Below are 21,562 nucleotides of genomic sequence, written 5' to 3' on the forward strand. Positions count from 1 at the left end.
GGGGTACGCGGTTCAGCTCGGGTGCATTCTCCGGAGCACTGTCTCGATCAACACCGAGAACCTAAGGCATAAGGACCGAGGGAATTTGCGCAACCTCCTCTTCACGAAGCTGCACGAACGATACAAGTTCCCCGATGACGTCGCAAACACACGCCTCTCAAGGAATAAAGTGAACAGTGCCGCCCTCACGAAGATGAGCAAGGCCCTGTCTACTTGGAGAAGCGCGGTGAAGAAAATGATTGACAAAGGTGATAGTTATGAGAAGATCAAGGCGAAAAATCCTTCGATCAGCGAAGATGACTACAAGGAGTTCAAGATCAAGTGCAAGAGCAAGGCAACCGCGGAATCAAGTCAGTGGGGGAAAGAAATGCGGGAGTTGAACTTAGGGGTCCACCAACTCGGTCCGGCGGTTACAGAGTGGCGGAACCTATATGGGACAAGGAGGACGCGGAGCGTGCCGAGAAAGGCCTACCACCCCGCTTCGAGAAATACGGTGACAAGCAGACCAGGAACTATGTCAGGGCCCGGTACAAGGTGGACCCGGTAACAAACGAGCTTACCACGGATGCGAAGACCAGGGCGCTTGAGCTTGTTCTGGTAAGGAATACACCCCACGTAATTAGCTCCATATGGTTGCATTCTAATTAATGAAGCCAAATTTCTAAATGGTTCATTCCTTCCGCAGGACACTGAAAGCAGTAGCGCGGGGTCGTCTCAGAGCTCCCATTGGGACACCAATTTAAATATGGCGTTTAACGTAATGAAAAACAAGGATAAGTCCAGTAAGCCGTCGTCAGCTGGTCGTGTGGCCGGCAAAGGCTTGTCCACGAAATGGTCGTCATACTATAACCCTGGTGGGCGAAAGGAGAGAAATACCAACTTGGAAAGCCAGTCGTGCGAGGTTGAAGAACTCAAGGCAAAAGTGGCGCGGATTCCGGAGATGGTCCAAGAGCTAGTGCAACACCAAGTGGGAGGGGTGATCACCGCCATTGTGCCTACCTTGATTGAGGGGCTGCAGGCGTGGATTGCGGGCGGCTAACAGGGGCCGCCCCCGATTCCCAGCTTCACGACCAGCAACTCGCACAACGCGCAGGCGGCGTCATTGGTGTCTCCGGCGCCGGCGCCATTGGTGTCTCCGGCGCCGGCACGGGCATTGGACCTTATTAATGCACCCGGGTTTGCGAAGAATACGCCGCCGGCACCTCGGCAGCAAGCGGCCCCTCCGTCACTTGCACGCCCGCCGTTGGCGGTGCCTCGACATTAGCCGAGCTCGACGCCATCACGGTAACTAAGCCTCTCTCGGCCGATGACTTCATCTCCTTGCCTTTGACTAGGCATCCCCTGACGCCCTACATGTTTTCGCAGGGTGCCGGCGCCGACGTTCCATGCACTCTCCTGCACTTCGTGGGCGGCGAGTTGATCGATGTCGCCAAGGGCAGAATCGTTCAACCGGGCAACCCCATGTTCCACGGTAAACCGATGCCACCCACCACGTATAAGGTTCAACTGGTTCGGGTGCTGCTAGGCTGCGATGACTCATTACCTCCGTTCCACCCCGCTGGGGCCGACAAAGATGATGTGATGACCCTCAGCGCCTGCTTAAGCTGGTCCTTGCTTTGGCCGAAGAGCCAGATTCGTTTGGGGCGGGGGACACCACCCCACACACAACACCACTAGTCGTGTCGGCGCCAAGCCATGGCAAGACCGCCGCAACGCTACCGGACATGCATATGGCACAGGATCCGGACATGCATATGGCACAGGATCCGAACGACGACGACGACGATGGTACATTTACCAAGGTCGATAAGTACTTTGCCGAACATGGGTACGGTGAGGAATTCTTGGGGCCTCCTTCTCAAGAACCCAACCCTGCAAAAGACGACCGCGATCTAGCTGGTACCGCGGAGAAACCCAATTGCAACAGGCGTTGTCTGGCATTTAGTTTTGAGGAGACGCCTCCAACTGCCGCCTTCACCGAGCCTCGGATAGCCGAGGTGCGAAATATTATCAGCCCCAACACACTCAAGAAGGTGGTCTCTGAGCAGAACTCGATCCCATTACATCAGCAGAAGAAGGGACGGAAAAGAAAGACTAACAAGGGTGCGAGCCGACCGGCACCGAGTACGATCCGTGCTCTGGACGGGCCACCTTCACCTAAGGATATCTCAAGGAGGGTGCATGTGGCGGGTAGGCCGATGCTACCGACTAATCTGCTCAATGCTGCAACCGGTGCTATGCGGAGTCTGCATGACAGTGTTCTTTGTTTGGAGAAGCGGCGTCTCTCCGAGAATAATGTGGCATACCCGGTTTTCGTGGCCAAGGTGCCAGAGGGCAAGGGCTTTGTCGATAGCGCCATCGGGGGTATGATCGTCCTGCGGTTTGCTGACATCTTCGCTATGTTTAACCTTCATCCGCTGCACTACACCTTCGTTCGGCTATTTTTGCTGAGTACGGAGATGCGGATCATTAGAGACAAGACCCTGGACCTAGTGATAGTCGACCCCTTCTATATGCATGCCAAGATCTTGGGCAGCGCTGGGGACCGGCAAGTCGCGAGTTCATACCTCGAAGGCGTCATTCTGGTAAACTCGGATAAGGATAACTTCCTCGTGCCTTATTTTCCCTGGTAAGTTATCCCCTCATCGTCCCGTAACATATGATTTCTTAGATTTTGATCGTCCTTTTTTTCTAACATTCCGTGTTTTGTGCAGTGACACGTTGCACACTCATCCTCTTAAGCCCGAAATATTCCACGGCCACGTATTTCGACTCGGACCGTCAGTCAAAAAAAGACTACACAAATATCAAGAAAGTTCTTGATGAAGCTCTTCCCGGCTACGCCATATCTGGAGGCACCTTCAGCAGGACAAGTCTTAGGCACGGCAAGCACGTGTTCACCCACAATACGACGTTCCCCTGCGTCAAGCAGTCGCCTGGCAGTCAGAAGGATGCCTACTACGCCCTCCATCACATGCGGGCGATCATACGGGACAGTAATCACCTTCGGCTACCAAATAATCTACGACGTATGTTTGGCTAGTGCATAAAGATTTCGTCGTATGTCGTGTACAAGGATAAGGTTCCCGGAGTCTACGACGACTGGGAGGAGTGTCGGAGACAGGTTCACCGATTCAGCGGTAACAGTTACAAAGGATACACCACAAGGGCGGAGGCGGAAGTTAGATACGCGCGCTATCTAGCGGGAGAGAGGAGGGAGCGTTGGAGGAACCGGATGAAGACCAGTTTCATTACGATTATGCTCATTGTGATGACCGCAGCTCTCTTCTATGTGATGGTATTTTAGATGGTCGATATCGACTTGTAATGTGAAGACAAACTCGCTATTCGTGGTCTCTAGACTTGTATTGTTCTAACTTTGTTCGGTATTTTAAATTCAGAGACTAATATGATGAATTGTATTCGGAGACTAATCTTCTATTGTATTCGATAAATCTGTTGTTTATATGTTGTGCTCTCTATATTCTGTGCAATAATATGTTTTGTAATCTGTGCAAATATCAGAAAAAAATACCTAATATTCATACTAGTGGCGCACCACATAACACTTTAGTGGCGCACTGCAAAAGCACACTAGTGGCGCATCGTCAACTAGTGCGCCATTAGTAAGCCAGAGCACATTGGTAAATATGGCCCTGGGAGGCATACTAATGGCGCACCATAAGCTATACTAATAGAGCACTTCCTGGTGCGCCATTAGTATACCAGATACTAATGGCGCACCATGAGCTATACTGATGGCGCACTTCTTGGTGCGCCATTAGTATACCAGATACTAATGGCGCACCATGAGCAATACTAATGGCGCACTGCCTAGTGCGCCATTAGTATACCAGATAATAATGGCGCACCTGTGGTGCGCCATTAGTAAAAAAATCTAATGGCGTGATGCTAGTGGCGCACCTATAGTGCGCCATTAGTAGCCAAAATAGGTGCGCCACTAGCAGGCCTTTTCCTAGTAGTGTTAGTCCCGGTTCTTCACGAACCGGGACCCATGGGGGGCATTAGTCCCGGTTCATGAGCCCAGGGGGGCGGCCGGGGCCTCGTGGGCATTGGTCCCGGTTCGTGTGGACCCATTTGTCCCGGTTCTAGGCACGAACCGGAACCAATGGGCCGCGCTCCTGGCCCACATCCATTGGTACCGGTTCATGCCTTGAACCGGTTTAGAAGGGGGGCTTTAGCCCCGGTTTATGCCACGAACCGGGACAAATAATTTGCCTATATATACCCATCGCCGCGGCAGAGCACTCTGTTTTTTTCGGGCCGGCGAGGGGAGGGCATTTGGGTGCTCTAGCTTACCTCCTATGCACATGAGGTGTTCGATGAAATGCCCGAGCCACACTAGTTAAGCTTTCTCCTCTCGAAGCTCGATCTCGGAGCTCCATTTTCCCCAAGATTTGTCTAGATTTAGCGGTCCGTCACGCCCCATCCCCGTTTTCACCGCTGGGGCACGTCCATGTGTACGTTCGCAATGTCGTGTGCAAGCTCCTCCGCAGACAGTGAGGTAAGTCGATTTGGATTTTCGGTTGACATTGGATTTGGGGATTTCTCATCTAGGGTTTCGCTGGATGGGCCGTAATATGCGCCTTTCTGGCTCGTAGGTGGATGGCTGCAGGATTGTGCAGTTCCAATCCGAATTTTTCATTCCCAATCCAAGTTTCTACGGCCTTGAGGAGCGCTCGAATCACCGTTGCCCGGGCATGGGCTAATTCCTGCTCGCCGTGTTTCTTGGGGTGGAGCAAGCACAGGAAGAAGGTTTTTGGGTTGTCCACTCGATGTAATTCCTCAAAACATCATTTGGTACTCTGTTTTCATCGATTTATTGCAAAGTTATGAATTTCACCTAATTATGTAAACTCTGATTTAATAGCTTCCTGATGAGTGTGATTGGGTTGTTTGGATTGACCCCCCTCCCACTGAGCTAGTGGGGCAAGCTTTTGAGGAGCTCCATGGTGGCCTTGAACGTAGTTGGATCAAAGCTAGTAGGATGGAGAAGAAGGTTATGGATCTGAACAATGAAAACAAGAAAATGCAATTGAAGTTGCAGAAAAGGAATGAGCTCATGGAAACAATGGGTTTTCTCTTTGTTCTTGGCATCATCATTGTCGCTAGTTTAGTTTCTATTTGATCTAAGCAAACCAATTAAGTGGCAGTGTGTGTTATATTTCTGCTAGTGTACGTTGTGCCCTAGATGTAATTCTATCATTTGTGCACTGTTGTGAACTTGAACAAATGTAATGTTGTGCCCTAGATGTAATGGATATCATGTGTTGTGTTAAAATTATCACCACTGCCAACTTGGAACCTTTTCAGAGTTCATTTCAAATGCTTTTTAATTTCATGGTCTTATAGCTCAAAATAATCAGTAAATGCATGAAAAATAACAAAGGAAGTTAGAAAGGGTTGTAAATTGATGATGTGGCTTTGAATGGTGCATTTTGAACACAGAAAAAGTATGGAGTTCAAATAAGTTCAAAAAAATGAAATCCCTTTGTAACAGACGAGTTTCCGTATGAAACCCTGATACTTCGAAAGATATTGTCCGTTTTGTACACGAAGTGCATCCAGTTTTTGCCGTAACCCTCTCAACTTTCTCGCACATGCTATGTGGGTGAAATGATGATACCATGCCAACTTGGAACCTTTTTAGAGTTCATTTCAAATGCTTTTCAATTTCATGGTCTTATAGCTCACAATAATCAGTAAATGCATGAAAAATAACAAATGAAGTCAGAAAGGGTTGTAAATTTATGATGTGGCTTTGAATGGTGCATTTTGAACACAGAAAAAGTATGGAGTTCAAATAAGTTCAAAAAAATGAAATCCCTTTGTAACAGACGAGTTTCCGTATGAAACCCTGATACTTCGAAAGATATTGTCCGTTTTGTACATGAAGTGCATCCAGTTTTTGCCGTAACCCTCTCAACTTTCTCGCACATGCTATGTGGGTGAAATGATGATACCATGCCAACTTGGAACCTTTTCAGAGTTCATTTCAAATGCTTTTCAATTTCATGGTCTTATAGCTCACAATAATCAGTAAATGCATGAAAAATAACAAATGAAGTCAGAAAGGATTTTAAATTGATGATGTGGCTTTGAATGGTGCATTTTGAACAAAAAAAGCTATGGAGTTCAAATAAGTTCAAAAAAATGAAATCGCTTTGTAACAGACGAGTTTCCGTATGAAACTCTAATACTTCGAAAGAGATTGTTCGTTTTGTACACGCAGTGCATCCAGTTTTTGTCGTAACCCTCTCAACTTTCTTGCATATGTTATGTGGATGAAATGATGATACCATGCCAACTTGGAACCTTTTCAGAGTTCATTTCAAATGCTTTTCAATTTCATGGTCAACGTGCAGTTGAGCATTGCGCTTCTCCCTTCATCGTCTCTACACTCAGGGCTTATAAACAAAAATTATCATAAAAGTAATATATAAGAATTATCATAAAATTATATAGAATTTTGTTACAAACTTTAATAGAAAAAAAATTATCATAAAAGAAAATAAATAAGTAATTAGAATTTTGTTCAAAACATTAAAAGCAAAAAGAATTATCATAAAAGAAAATAAATAAGTAATTATAATTTTGTTACAAACTTTAATAGCAAAAAGAATTATCGTAAAAGAAAATAAATAATTAATTAGAAACAAAAAAAAGCAAAAAAACTGGGAAAAAAATAAAATAAACGGATCAACTAAAAATCTTTTATAAACCTCTAGTATTATTGAAACTAAAATTATATAGAATTTTGTTACAAATTTAATAGCAAAAAGAATTATCATAAAAGAAAATAAATAATTAATTAGAATTTTGTCCAAAACATTAAAAGCAAAAAGAATTATCATAAAAGAAAATTAATAAGTAATTAGAATTTTGTTACAAACTTTAATAGCAAAAATAATTATCGTAAAATAAAATAAATAAGTAATTAGAAACAAAAAAGAAAGAAAAAAACTCGAAAAAAATTAAAATAAAGGAATCAACTAAAAAGCTTTTATAAACCTCTAGTATTATTGAAACTAAAATTATATAGAATTTTGTTACAAACTTTCATAGCAAAAAGAATTATCATAAAAGAAAATAAATAAGTAACTAGAATTTTGTTCAAAACATTAAAAGCAAAAAGAATTATCATAAAAGAAAATAAATAAGTAATTAGAATTTTGTTACAAACTTTAATAGCAAAAAGAATTATCGTAAAAGAAAATAAATAAGTAATTAGAAACCAAAAAAAACCGGAAAAAAATTAAAAAAAAGTGCCACCTACAGGGCCATCACGGCCTGCATACGACTAGAAACCCATTAGTAGGGCCAGGATGCAGTCCCGCAGTAGGCCAATAGGCCCACAAGCACAGAGAGTGATTTTAGGCCCGTAAGCCTGCAGTAGAGAGGAGCTCGAAGTGGTTGGTTCGGCAGGGCTTATAAACCACTCCGAGCCCCTCTCGGCTAGCGAGGTGGGACTAAACATAGCACCGCACCGCGCAAGGCCTTTGGTCCCGGTTGGTGGCACCAACCGGGACTAAAGGGGGGGCATTGGTACCGCTTGGTGCCACCAACCGTGACCAAAGGCCTCTGCCTCCCGTCCTTTCGGCTGCTGAAAAGAGGCCTTTGGTCCCGGTTTGTGCCACCAACCGGTACCAATGCATATGCTTCCCGCCCGTCGGGCTGCTGAAAAGAGACCTTTGGTCCTGGTTGGTGCCACCAACCGGGACTAAAGGTGGGGCTATATAAGCGACAATTTAGAAATTTTGATCTCCCCACTGTCTCCATTCGATCCCGACGCCGCCAGGCTGCCCCGACTCCGTCACGCCGTCTCTGTGTCCGCCTCGTCGTCGCCATCGTCGCCCCGCAACGTCCCGCGCCGCCCCGCGCCCCGTGCCCCGCGACGCCGTCGGCCCCTGCCCGTCGCCGCCCCGCCCCGGCCCGCGCCGCACCTCACCGTCGACCGTCGCCGCGCCGCCCCGCCCCGCGCCGCACCTCGCCGTCCCCGACACCGTCGCCGTGAGCAAAGATTTTTTTTTTCTATTAAAACATTTTTTGGGTGATATTATTGTTGAATATGCATGTTTGTATGTTCATATATATGCAAAGGTCGAATATGTCAAAAGGTGAATATGCATGTTTGTATGTTCATATATATGTAAAGATCGAATATGTTCATATTATTGGTGATATTATTGTTGAATATGCTCCTCATGTGCACGATTTCTTTCCCAGCTCAACTAAGATATTCCCTCCGATCAATGTTAGTTGGCGCCGAACTAGTACAAAAAAGAAGTAGTAAGAATCATGTTCCTGTGTCTGAAAATATATAGTGTCAGAAAAGCTTCTATATTATAGGATGGAGATAGTATGTGTGTACCACAATGTGAATGCTTACCGAGGACATGCATGACCCGTTGAATGCGTGTGAAGTTGAAATGAACAGGGTCCAGTTGAAGAGCATCTTAGGAGCTTAAGATCGAATATGCATGTTTGTATGTTCATATATATGCAAAGATCGAATATGTTCATATTATTGGTGATTTGTTTGGTGATATTATTGTTGAATATGCTCCTCATGTGCACACTTTATTTAACTATGTATGATGATGATTAATTAGTAGGACTTGTTGTTATATATGATCATGCATGATGCGAGCATGAAGAGTTATTATATATAGATGTTCAATTCTTTCGATATATATAGTGTGTCACGATTATATTGTTGTTTACACACATTTACCACATTAAAACAGGAAATGTCTGACGATGGATATTGCGAGTGTGAATATTGCGGCGACTCTCGGGGTATGTGCGACATGCCTCACCTGCGAGACGACAGGTTCTTCAGCATGAAGCTTGACGAGAACGACGATATGTACCTCCCTTGCCATGCAAGAAGATATGTGTTGAAGAGGCTCGGTTTCGAAGACCACGAGAGAATTGAGACGAGGAGCGCTAAGTTGAGGACTATACATGGTCACACATTTGTTATCCAAGTATTTAATTCAGTTTTTCAAACAGAATTTGGGTGCCCAAAGTGGGAAGATCTTTACAAGGCATATGGATTTCAGAAGGGAATGGAAATCACCTTCGATCTTCGTCATAAAGATAATATGCCAGACAACATCGACATTTGGGTAGTTGTCGATGATATGCTTCCTGTTTTACCTCCATGTGAGTTTCTCAACCATATTTTTCAAGTAATTTGCATTTATATTTATAAATAGTTGGTGTAGTCAATCTGTTTTCCTCTCGCAATTTACATGTCATGTGGTGTTCATCGTCTATTAAAACTTTGGCCACACGTTGCAGGTTCCTAGTTATTGGGCCATAGTTATAATTATATCATGTTACATGTTGTACAAACAACAACAACAACCCAAATTGTCCTTTGAATGATCGTAGCACATGTGGTCGTTTTGAATGGTTTATATAATGCCCACATCTTGTGGACAATTACAAATTTTCTAAGTATTTTTAAAACATTAAATTATTACAAAATTTGGGTGGTTGTCGATGATATGCTTCCTGTTTTACCTCCATGTGAAGTAATTTGCATTTATATTTAGAAATAGTTGGTGTTCATCTATATACTAAATTTGTTAAATTATAATATACAGCTTATTTCGTTGCTTCGACTGGATTATGAAAATTAATTGACACGACACACTACACGTATGGATCACATCTAACTTGGGAGGAGAAGGACCATCTTCTCCACTTTCTTGTTGCTGGTGTTCTGGCTTCTAGGGATACCTTCCCGTATCATTTTAGAATTGGACAAAATTATTCATTTTACATGCCACTAGTGCATAGGTTGTGTCCAGATGACATTCGTCGAAATGTCTTGGTAAGAGTTTCCTAATTAAGTACGCTCCACTATTACATAAATGGTGTTGATTACATTGCTAACTAGGTTATTATTATGTTCTTCAACAGCAACTGGCACATGATGTAGTGCCTCCGTTAATGGACCTAGAAAGTTAAATGAGAATTAGAAGCCCGCCGAGGGCTGAGTTCTATGCTCCATACTTTATTAACTTCAAATCAAGATAAAAAAGACTCCAAATTAAAGCATGGAGAGAAATAAAGAAGGTTCGCAAGCCACAAGCTGGAGACCGTTGGATCTCTGTGATTCATCGTGGAGCCATATGTGTTATTCTGTTTTATGACATTATATCTAAGAGCGAGGACTAGGTCTTATGAGAGACAAGTTATTCTAGTTTATATTATTACTTGACATGGTCGATTAATTAGGATGCATGATGCATATGGTGACTATATATATATTATGATGTTTCTCTGTTTTATTTTATGTGGATCATATGATAACTTGGTATATGATTAAGTTGATGATGAGTTGTTAGATGATCGATTAGAATACTATTGCCATTCGACGAAAATGATATGAAATGATATAGTGTAAAAAAATGCATATATGTGCATGTAACTCGTGTCTACATTTTATAAATATGTTCAACAAAGCACGACGGATGACCAAGCACGGAGATATATAAGAGAGGACACTTTTCTCTATTAGCTAGCTAATAACAACCTAAATTAACCCCTAAACCAGCCCCTTTAAAAAAACCTCAGCTCCAGCCAGGTGCTGACGCGTGGATGCCTTTTGATCCCGGTTGGTGTCATCAACCGGGACTAAAGGCTCCCTTGCCTGGCCTGGCCGCAGCGGCGATGTGGAGGCACATCTATCCCGGTTCGTGTAAGAACCGAGACTAAAGGCAAAGGACATTAGTAACGACCTTTCTGTCCCGGTTCCGAAACCGGGACAGAAGGTCCTTATGAACCGGGACAAAAGGCCATTTTTCTACTAGTGATAGCAGATAGGACAGGCCTAGAGTTTCAACCTGCAAACTATGAAACACATATATTTTCCGAATTTTGAAAGAAAAAAAATCAAAGGGGCTCAAGAAAATGCAAATGCAAACTCTTTTGGGCAGCAGAAGGATTTGAAAAATAAAATCAAAGGGAAATGTGTTTTGGAGATCCCTTAGTTGGGCCTGGCCTGGCGTCGGCCCGGTCCGGCGGGAAGCCACCAATACTCTCGCTCGCGCACCAGTTGGTGGCAGCCGTCGGCCCCCGTCGCCTCCTTCCCCTGAACCCTACTACTGCACCATGGCCGCCGCCCGCGCCGCCCTCCTCCGCCGCCACGGCCTCGCCGCCGCCGCCGCCAACCCCGTCCTCTTCTCCGCCCATGGCCTCCGCTACCGCAAGCTCGAGGTCATCCTCACCACGGTAAGCCACCCCCTCCCCTTCCCAAATCTCAACCCGCGACGCTCCGCTCGGTCCACCACTTCTGTAGGGACGCGCGCAAAGATGCATCCCACGATCTCGCTACCCTCTTGCGTTTCCGGTCAGTCCGAGTGGGATGCTTTCGACCCAGTGAGGCCGATAAATCTTCAGCATTTCTGAAACTTTTTTTAGCTACAGTAGTGTTCTTGATTCTGGCTGGGAGATAGTACGTTTCGTTTCAGCAATGTCCCTAGAGATTTTAGATTGCACGTGGAAGTGGAACTAACTAACTAACCTTTGCCTTCGTCGTCCGTCCACCGCTTTGTTCACCTCAGACGATCGACAAGCTGGGGAAGGCGGGGGAGACGGTGAAGGTGGCGCCGGGGCACTTCCGCAACTACCTCATGCCCAAGATGCTCGCCGTCCCCAACATCGACAAGTTCGCCATACTCATGCGCGAGCAGAGCAAGGTTCGATCCTTCCTTCTTCCCCGAAAGATATAAATGTGCTGCTGGCCGTGCTGTTTGGAATGCTCCGTCCGTCGCAGATCACAAGCATTGCTTACTAGCTTACTCTCGCTGGCTTCTGAAGCTCTGCTTTCCAGAGTTTCATATATCAGTTCCGCCTCTTTGTATTGTATGAATTGTACGAGTTCTCCAATAGTCGTTGCATTTTTGCTCTTTGGTACAACTCTGTACTACTAATGTTCAGTGAGGTAATTAGGATGAAGTATTGTGGTTCATTCTAGCTCATCACCACTGAAGTATGCTTCTTGTTATCTTGTAGAATTCAGTTATTGTAAGAATGCTTGCAGTGTAAACTGTTACTGTGCAGGCTTACAAGTCTCTATTTGTTTGGTCAGCTTTACAAGCATGAGGAGGAGGTGGTTGTCAAAGAAGTCTCAAAGGAGGAGGAGGATGCTCAGGTATGTCGTGCACTGATTAGTTCTTCCTTTTTCATGACTGCAGTGCAGATGAGTTCTTCCAGCCTGTTCCGTTTCTGAAACCCCGTATGCCATTTAACACAATTTCTGTCCAGATCTGTCTTTAGTTGGTTTGTACACAATTTCTGTCTAACTGACCTCTCTATTCATATTGTGAAACTGTATTTGCTATTTAACGCCATATCAGTCCAGAGCTGTCTTTGGTGGATTTGTTTTTTATTAATGCACTTCAAGCCCATTCGAAACTTCTGGTGTTGAAAACAGTGAATGTGTTGCCTTAGAAAAGTCTTCTTGTACCTCTTGGCTTCTAGATTTTTTGTTTAGAATTTAGTGCTTCGTATATTCATTTGTGACTGTAGCCAGCTACTCAACACTGTTCCAATACTGTTTTCCAGATACACAAGTATAGTAGCTGTCCTCTGAACTGTAGTGTCCATCTCATCCATTTCATACTGTACATAGAAAAGATCCCTTTGATGTTTACTTAAACCACATCTTTGTAACTGAATCCTGATATCAAGTTTACTATAGATCTTGTATGTGTTTTCCCTGTCATGCTTCATTTCGTTTTTAAATGTTACTCATTTACTTCTCAACTTAATCATTTGAACAGCAAGCGGAAGAGAAACTGAAGCAGTGTCAAGCAGCAGCAAAACGGCTCGATAATGCTCTATTGGTTAGTATGGTTCCAGCAAATTTGGGGGTCGTGGTGCAGCATACTTCTGTCCACATTCCAGATCGACAGTTTTGTCTAGCATTAGCAAGTGCTGATCAAAATATTTTTGTTTCACAAGGTGATGAGGCGGTTCATCTCCGAAGGCATCGAGTTGCGCAATCCTGTAACGAAGGATGAAATCATTTCAGAGGTTCCGTTCCATCTCTGTCATCCCCTATTTAGTATTCCCTCCGTCCCAAAATTCTTGTCTTAGGTTTGTCTAGAAATGAACGTATCAAAATACCAAAACGTGACTAGATACATTCATATCTAGACAAATCTAAGACAAGAATTTTAAGATGGAGGGAGTATTTATTTAAAAATATCAAACTGTAGGTAGTAACATCAAACTTTACCAACAGGTGGCAAGGCAACTCAATGTGAACATCCACCCAGACAATTTGCACGTGGTGTCACCACTATCATCCCTCGGAGAATTCGAGCTGCCCCTTCGCTTACCGAGAGATATACCACGTCCGGAAGGCAAGCTACAATGGACTCTCAAGGTCAAGATCAGGAGACCCTAAGTACTTTCAGTGGGTAACCTTGCTCCCCTTCCAAAGTGCTGAATGGTACCAAAAGACCATTGCATCCTTCAGATGAAGAGCATGCCGAAATAGATCTTCAAACCCAACCTTTTCCCTTTACAATTTGCTTGGGCCATTGTCTCTGATCCGGGTGATATGATCGGCCTTTTGTTCCTACAAACAAACGCTAAGAAATAGTGAATAATTTGCTTGGGGTAGGGAGCCTAGTATTTTTGTTGCTGTTTGACTTTATGATATTCTTGACTTGTTAGTGTGCCCAATCCTGGTGTGAAAGGGGAGATGGATGGATATAAAGAAAGAAAGGTTGTGTTTGCAAGGCATCCTTGAAAAGGAGAGGCAGGGAGCGAAAGCTTCCTCAGAAATGCTCATTTGGCGGCGTCATCATCATAGGGAAAAAATGGCCGTCACCATCGACGTTTTAATCGGCTTATATTGCTCTACGTGTCGTGTGACGGCCTCCTTTTGCTTTGATGTGGAAATGCTCTTTAATTCGCGCACGCATATTTTGTGCCTCCTCATCCTCCCCCATTTGACTGAGTGGTTATCAGTTGATCCATGGACCCCTGGCCATCATTGTCTTGGTCCTATTTTAAGATCTGAGCTTAATTACCTTGACACTGACTCGACAGTGGAGTCCCATTGGTGTCTGTGATCTCTGCTTAATCTTGTTTCCTTCCCATTTTTGCCAGCCATTACTTTAAAAAATTAGTGCAGTAATTACGTGTCGACAAGGGCTATCTTTGCATCCAAAGTAGTAATACAAAATGTTCAAAGAGAAGGGCACTGGTACAAAAAAAAAGAGTGAAAATCAGCACTTTGGCAGTCTGATGAACTTTCATGTGGAGCTGGGGTGCCCAGATCCTTCTTACTTTGCTTGAGCACTGCAAAATACCTTTCCTATGCAGCAAGAGAAAGCTGTAAAGCCCGTGATCTCACCTGCAAGGCATCAGGGTTGAGAAGCAACAGAGATGCCAATTAGTAATACTACTTCATTCATTGCTAAGGTGCTGTTCAAGCTTCTTATATGGATGAGATGGTGTGATTTGTGGTCCTATGAGATTTAGTTTGGGGGTCATAATCCCCAACCTCTTAACAAAATAATATCAAGTCCTGTCAGCTTACATCTATCTATCATCAGAAAAAAAAGTCAAACAAAAAGGGTGGTCCATGATGTGATCTCCTCTTTCTTTCTTTCCTCCAACTCCTGTCTGATTGATCTACTCTATGGATCAGTTGGGTTTGGAACAATGATTGATATATTTTTTTTCCAGAAATGTCACATTGCAAAAAAATAAAATAAAATGAAAAACATAAGCTTGAGGTCACCATTGCAAATAACAAAACATGTGCACCTCAGCTGCGTCATGTGATTAAGCTAACCTAATGCTGGTATGTGGAGCCAAATTAGGAGAAAAAAGAAAGTTCACCTAATGCATAGCCAGAGACATACAACCAAGTTCATAAAATAGGATGTGGAGGGGGCCAAAGTGAAATATAAGAAACTGAGTTGCACATGTGATGAGGGGCAAGCCCCATGTGACACCATATGATTCATCCAGGCCCTAAGCACACAATATACTCTACTGCTGCATCATAGGAAATAATTGGCACTGGTGCATTGGAGTGGACAAGAGATGACAGCCTGCTGAGCTATGAATCTATGATACATCCAAATTCAAGCTAGGTTAAAAATATCCCATCCAAGGCAGAACAAGAATGACATCTCAGGCCTCAGCTGTGCAGCCAATTGTGGTAGACCATTAGTGCTACTACTATTGTGAATGAGAGCTGAAAGTGAGTGATGAGGACAGCCAGCAAGACAAACCAAAGTGTCACAAGGAAGGATGACTTGGCTTGCAATGATCTTCAGCAAGGGCCCAAGAGAGAAAAACCCTCAACTTGATATAGAAATTGCTCAAAGGTTGAACTCGCGCTACATTTGAGCAGCAGCCGGATGCAAAAGGACGGCGCGTATTATCTTGATGCCGAAAGGTAATAGCGACGACTCCTGAACGGATTTCATACGGAGGCTGCTGGCTAGGACAGGCGAAATCAGCTTCGGACTCTGCTAAAATCCAGGATTTGCTTGAGAAACTAAAATTGTAACATTGGCTCATGATCCATAGGTAGCAACTGCAAATTGTGACGTAGCACCTACAACTCTGAAAGCAAAAGGTTTAGATGAATTGGGTGACAGAAACATCTCATGTCTCATTTGAAAAAAACAAGCATGTTAGTACTAACTATAAGCATGTACCTGTTTCCAGAATGTTCCTTAATTGGTTATCGAAACAGAGTTGCAAGATTAGCGCAACCCACATCGTCATCAAAGGCCGATGACGACGCCCCAACTGAAACTTTCCCTTGTTTAACAGTAGGTATGATGAGGAGGAGGATCATATATCATACATACATGTCACCCTAAAATTCAGTATTTGATTCAGTACAGTTGCATTTTTCCATGCCATCTCAACAACCCCACATAATTCAAATTTTGGCAATGTGTAGTAATTAAATTGCATTTTCCAAGCTGAGGAAAAACCCAGACGGTAATTCATGGAGGAAAAGGAAAACAAGTGTGGAGTATGCAAATCTTGATGTGTGAACTGAAAGGTACTGGTACAATGGACCTGACTTGTAAATAAAGGCACATCACATTCATATCCACAGTTCAGCTTTGATGTCCTACTCCAAAGAAAATAAAAATCTTACACAATTAGAGTTGTCACATCAATCATCATAAAACCTTAGTTGCAGGCTGATTGATACACACATACATGCACACTCTGGTTTAGTTAATTAGAATCAACCAGCAAAAATCAGTTGCATACATACATACATACTCTGCTACTACAAATCACAACAGGATTCAACTGATTTGCTACAAATTTGCTTGGAAAATCCCTGTTGATTTCCACTGGCAAAAGCTTAATAATTACAAAGAGCAGAGGAGAGGAACCAAAAGGACTTGAACTTGAATCAGTCTGGAAATATGACTGGCATAATACACAATGATCACACATGAGGATTACAGTATCAATCAACAATTAAAACGCAGGTTGGGGGGTTAACAGTTTTTCGGCATTTCGAATTTCCATTGTTCATGCCTCGAAGTTGCTAGTGAGTAGGAGTATATCACACAACAAGATTGGCTACTAGTACTTGAGAAAGGTTCAAGTTTTGGCAAGATGAACTACAACTGTACCGGGCTGCTCTGGCAAGGGGATGGATCAGCAGTTCAGCACCGCCATGCCGATACCGACACGAGCTCCGACCGCTGCCACCAGAGCGCCAGCGCCGACTGCTGCTTCTCGACGTGGAAGCCATGGTTGGCCGTGCGCCGGAGCAGGCACTCTGCCTGCGCCTCCGCGGCATTGCTGAGAGGCAGGGGCGTGAACCCGGTGGACGCGAACGTGGACCTCCATGGCGGCAGCTTGTCGCCGCCGGTGACCAGGCGCTCGGCCCTCGGCCGCAGGACGAACTGCTCCACCTTGGCCACCACGTCCAGCGACGCGCCGGGCGTGTCGAGCGACTCGACGAGCGCGGCGCAGGAGCGGAGGACGTTGAGCGCGTGGCTCCGGAGCGGCAGGTCGGCGCGGTCGCAGCCGTGGTCGACGCACACGACGATGGCGGGCCGGAGCTGCTTCACGACGCGGAGGGACGCTGGTGTCGGCCTGGAGGTCTCCGTGCCGACGGTGATGTGCACGGCGACGGCCTCGTCGGGCGCCGCGGACAGGCCAGGGGGCGGCGAGGGGCTGAAGGGGTCGAAGGCGACGGCGGCGAACTCGAAGGGGATGCCGAGCTCGGCGGCGAAGCGCGCCAGGCTCTCCTGCGTGAGGTGGAGCTCCAGGGGGTGCCTCGACCCCGGCGAGACCAATGCCGTGACCTTGAGGGTGGGCGGCGGCGTCGACGGCGCGGCGGTGCGGCGCCAGTGGTGCGCGAGCTCCTGCATGAGCGGCGGCCAGTGGCCCCCGAAGCCGACGTCGAAGTCGACGACGTGGACGCGGCGCGCGCCGGCGCCGAGCGCGTCGAGGAAGGCCTGCGTGGACGTGAACCCGGCGAACTGGACGGTGGGCGAGGCGTCCGCCAGCGCCTTGTGCGCGGCGAGCTTGAGCGCGACGTCGAGCGGCGAGAGGACGGAGCAGGGGCCGGCTGCGGGCGGGAGGAGGCGGTGCAGGAGCGCGTCCCGGAGGAGCGCGGCGGCGCGGAGCAGGGGAGGGTGGCCCGGCGGGGCGGGCGGCGAGGGGAGCCGGTGATTGAGCCGCGCCAATATCTCGCGCGCGCCAGCCGGGTCCCCGGCGTCGGCGCGGCGCGCCGCCTCGAGCAGCTCGTCCACCGTCGCCTGGGGCTCGAGATCTCCTCCTCCCCCTCCGGCGGCGCCCGGCGCGGAGGCCGGGACAGGGAAATGGACCTGCTGCTGCTGCTGCGGGAGGGAGAGCTGTGGAGGGAGCTGCGGGAGCGAGAAGGGCTCGTCCTCCTCGTCCTCCACCCCCCGGCGCTGTGCGGGTGCCGGCGGCGGGTGAAGAAGAAGAGGGGAGGGGTCGAAGGGGGCGGGGCCCTTGAAGCCGAAGGCGTCGCCGTCGCCGTCGGCGTAGCCGGCGTCCATGATCCAGCGCAGGAAGGAGGTGTCCTGGGTGGTGTGCGCGGCGGCGGCCATGTTGTCGCAGCCGCCGGAGGAGAGCAGCACGGCGTCCCAGTCCTCGGCGCTGATGGGCGGCGGCTCCGAGTGCGCGGACGAGGACGTGGGCGGGCTTGGGCTCCGGTTGTACAGCACCGACGTCGGCTCCGGCGACTTGACGATGCGCTTCGAGCTGGCCGCCGCGCCCGCGCCGCCGTCCAGGCCGCTGCGGGAGGAGGAGGACATGGTGGTGATCATAAGTGGAGAGGGGGGGAGCAGAGGAGGAGGAGGAGGAGGAGGTGTAGTATGTGCGTGCGGTGGTGTGGCGTTGCGTGTGCGCGTGTATGTGGTGGCTTTCCTTCTTCACCGCCATTTGTTTTTCTTTGCGTCTCTCTTTTATCTGGAGTATGTCCTCACCACCACCATGGATGGGTGGACGGAGCTCGGCTCTCGGCTGGAGATGGGGACCTCGGGCTAGTGTGACTGAGTGAAATCTGAAATGAATGGACCAATGAATGCCATCTTGGAAGGGGAATGTGAAGAAATAAATTATTGTTTTTCTTTCTTTCTTTTCTTCTTTCCTTTTCCTCCAATGGTGATTGTGCATGGTTGCAACACAACTTGCAACTCAACCCCAATAGCCTTTGCAATAAACCTTCAACTTGTATTAATCGGGCGGAACGAACCCTCAAATCAAAATCACGGTCGATTGTATCCTGAACGATGCAATTCCGGTCTAAATCGAATTCCGACATCGTGTCAACTGAGATCCGTATGGTAGGCCGGTCCATTTTAATTTTTTCATTAAAAAAATCGAAAAGGCGCACACTTTACTTCCGCTGGACCGGCCCAGTTAAGTTTTATTTTGTTAAAAAACAAAAAGTAGTGCACTGGGTCGCTCTGTTTTTCGTTTTTTATTAAATTCATTAATCTTTTTTGAAAATAATGTTTTTTTCAAATATTTCATGCAGTACGGCACACAATAAACTTTGTATAATATAAGAGAAAATAAATAGTAACAAGAAAAAATATACATTGCATTTGGAAAATGTTCACACATTTCAAAAAAGTGTTTGGGGCATTTTTTTTAAATGTATATGATGTATTAAAAAAATTAAATACATGTAAGGTGTGAAATTTGTTCAATTCGTCTTTTAAGGCGTGAAATTTTTTCAATTCATTTTTTCAAGGCGTGAATTTTTTCAATTCATTTTTTTTAAGACGTGAAATTTTTTCAATTCGTTTCTGTTCTTATTTCTTTTGTACTTTTTTTATTTAAGACCTGAAATTTTTTCAATTCGTTTTTAATTCGTGAACCTTTTTACTAAACTAGCGGACTTTTTCGAATACGTGAACTTTTTTCAAAAATTCAACCGTTACCTCTTTTTTCCTTTTGAAAATCTGGTACACGACATTCTTTTATTTCGGTTTCTATTTTTAAAATGAAAAACAAACATAAAAAAAGGAAAGACAGAAAAAAGAAAAAGAAGAAAACGGGAGCAAATCTACGCAACAGATGTGTTGTCATGGTGGTTGCTTGCGTTGGCCAACAAAACGAGGTTTCGGGTTCAAGTCATCCTGCATGCTTATTTTTTGCAGTTTTAAACAAGAAAAAATTACGTGTTTTAAAGAAGGAAAAAACAAAAGTGTGTCGGCCCAAATAGAAAGAGTACGAAATGGCATCAATCCCGGTCATCCTTTGACAATCCATGTTTGCCAAACGATGCCAGGGTTCAATTAGACCGACATTGCATAGTTCAGGGTGCAATTGACCAGGATTTCGACTTGAGGGTTCATTTCACCGGATCTCTATGAATTCAAGGTTTAAAATGGAGGGTGAATTCTCGCCCCCGCCCCCCTCTTCCTTGATAGGAGACCTGTCCACATGGGCCGGCACGACACGCCCAGCCATGCCGAGCCGACACTCGCATGGCGCTCCCTTGCCCAGGCATGACAAACGAGGTGGCTCTGGCACCTTTAGCCCATCAGACCGCTTGATTTTGGGTTGTTTTCGGGGCTGTCTGAAAAGATAGTTTAAGAAAAGGAAATCGATCGTGCCATGCCGACACTCATCCAACCTCACGACACATGCACGACCCTAGTCAGGCCACGTGTCAGCACCTCTCAATTATGAACGTGTCGAGATGGGCATGTGTACTATCAGGCCAGCACATCAGGACCAACCCATCTGGCCTCCTTTGCTTTAGAGTAGCCAAGTTCTCCTCTTGTCCGACGATCTCGTCGATCGGAATGGGAGTGTGTGTGGGAAGGGGGGAGGGGGATGTCGGTTCTTCCTTGTATATAGTTGGATGTGCCTCCATAGCGACTATCAATATGCGAATAGGAAAAAGGGTCCTGATGCAAAGCGAGCTACACCGGATCTGGATGCTAGTGATTCTTTTGGTCTCAGTAAGCTCGCAGGGTTTCTGGACCTAGAGCTTGGTTCACTTCCTCATCGTATCTTTCCTAGCCATCATGGTGGAGGAAGGATGGGACAGATTGATCGGCCGACGAACCAGTCGAGTTCATCCTTTGAAGGTTATCATTAGCAACCCCGTGTTCTGGAGTTACAACTACGACGTCTACTAAAATGCATTCTTCTCTTTTTTTGGCACGCACGCACGACACACATAGGCACACATACACACACACCCTATGAACCTGCATGCATGCCGGACTTGTATGAACGCCTTCGATAGACTACGCCGACAGGCATTAAGCTTGATAAAGTCATCATAAGCGCCTCACTATTGACAGGCACATCAGTTAATACCGAAAAAATAAAACCATTAAATCACCGTCTTCCTTTGAGAAGGGCTGGATTGCAACCTAGTTCTGTGATATGGGGTGTCGTTTGCGAAATGTTTTGGACGGGGTTGTAATTTCGCTTTCGCGGACGGCTTCCTTCTGTAGTTAGTGTTTTGCAAAGCTTATTATTTGACGTGACTGTGGGTTCTTCTTCAATGCCCTTCCCCGGTTCCAAAAGAGAAATATTGCAGCGGTCCGGCAATGTCACGTACAAATTGTGCAGTACACTACACTCATTGCTTGGCAGGTACGATAATGGTCACTTTCGTTGTATGTTTTGCCACGGGAGCACAAACCGCATGCTTGTTTGCAGGCACCACGCCAACGCCCTTTACGTTCGGTTTTTGCACACGTTTGTTTTGCGGTGTATATGTATTCTATGGCGTTGGTTTTTTAAAAAAGATAATAAAAAAAGAAAGCATATTTTGTCCTGTTCCTTTTTCTTTTGCGGCCAAAGACAAGGGGAAAAACTTTTTTTTTAGGGTGACAATGGGAAAATCTTAGTACTAGTACATGGGATCACAAGCTGGTCAATATATGTGGCCGGTCATCATGGGCCCACATGAAATGTGATTTTTTTTTGCGAATCACATGAAATATGATTTGACAACCAATCAAAAGTAAGAACAAACACAACTAGCTTTTATTTTATTTTATGTGGAGAA

At 45.8% G+C, this 21,562-nt stretch overlaps 2 protein-coding genes across 2 annotated transcripts; one reads left to right on the forward strand and one right to left on the reverse strand.

The window, feature by feature from the left end:
• The first annotated feature begins 11,107 nt into the window (after positions 1-11,107).
• On the forward strand, positions 11,108-13,787 carry LOC123410338 (50S ribosomal protein L9). Its single transcript, XM_045103270.1, has 6 exons — positions 11,108-11,268; positions 11,601-11,735; positions 12,128-12,190; positions 12,822-12,884; positions 13,003-13,074; positions 13,286-13,787. The coding sequence occupies exons 1-6, from the start codon at positions 11,149-11,151 to the stop codon at positions 13,448-13,450; spliced, it is 618 nt and encodes a 205-aa protein (XP_044959205.1). The 5' UTR covers positions 11,108-11,148; the 3' UTR covers positions 13,451-13,787.
• A 2,474-nt stretch (positions 13,788-16,261) lies between these two features.
• Positions 16,262-18,351, reverse strand: LOC123412246 (scarecrow-like protein 22). The gene has a single exon (XM_045105192.1). It carries the CDS (start codon positions 18,345-18,347, stop codon positions 16,710-16,712), a length of 1,638 nt encoding a protein of 545 aa, XP_044961127.1. The 5' UTR covers positions 18,348-18,351; the 3' UTR covers positions 16,262-16,709.
• Positions 18,352-21,562: the final 3,211 nt, after the last annotated feature.

Source organism: Hordeum vulgare, chromosome 7H, assembly GCF_904849725.1.
Source record: "Hordeum vulgare subsp. vulgare chromosome 7H, MorexV3_pseudomolecules_assembly, whole genome shotgun sequence".
Lineage (NCBI taxonomy): Eukaryota > Viridiplantae > Streptophyta > Magnoliopsida > Poales > Poaceae > Hordeum > Hordeum vulgare.

Bases quoted from the DNA above. Each gene is read 5' to 3' on its own strand.
- LOC123410338 (XM_045103270.1), top strand. From the start codon at position 11,149: ATGGCCGCCGCCCGCGCCGCCCTCCTCCGCCGCCACGGCCTCGCCGCC. The intron at 11,269-11,600 runs GTAAGCCACCCC...TGTTCACCTCAG, and splicing joins TCGAGGTCATCCTCACCACG to ACGATCGACAAGCTGGGGAA. The intron at 12,191-12,821 runs GTATGTCGTGCA...TCATTTGAACAG, and splicing joins AGGAGGAGGAGGATGCTCAG to CAAGCGGAAGAGAAACTGAA.
- LOC123412246 (XM_045105192.1), bottom strand. From the start codon at position 18,347: ATGATCACCACCATGTCCTCCTCCTCCCGCAGCGGCCTGGACGGCGGC.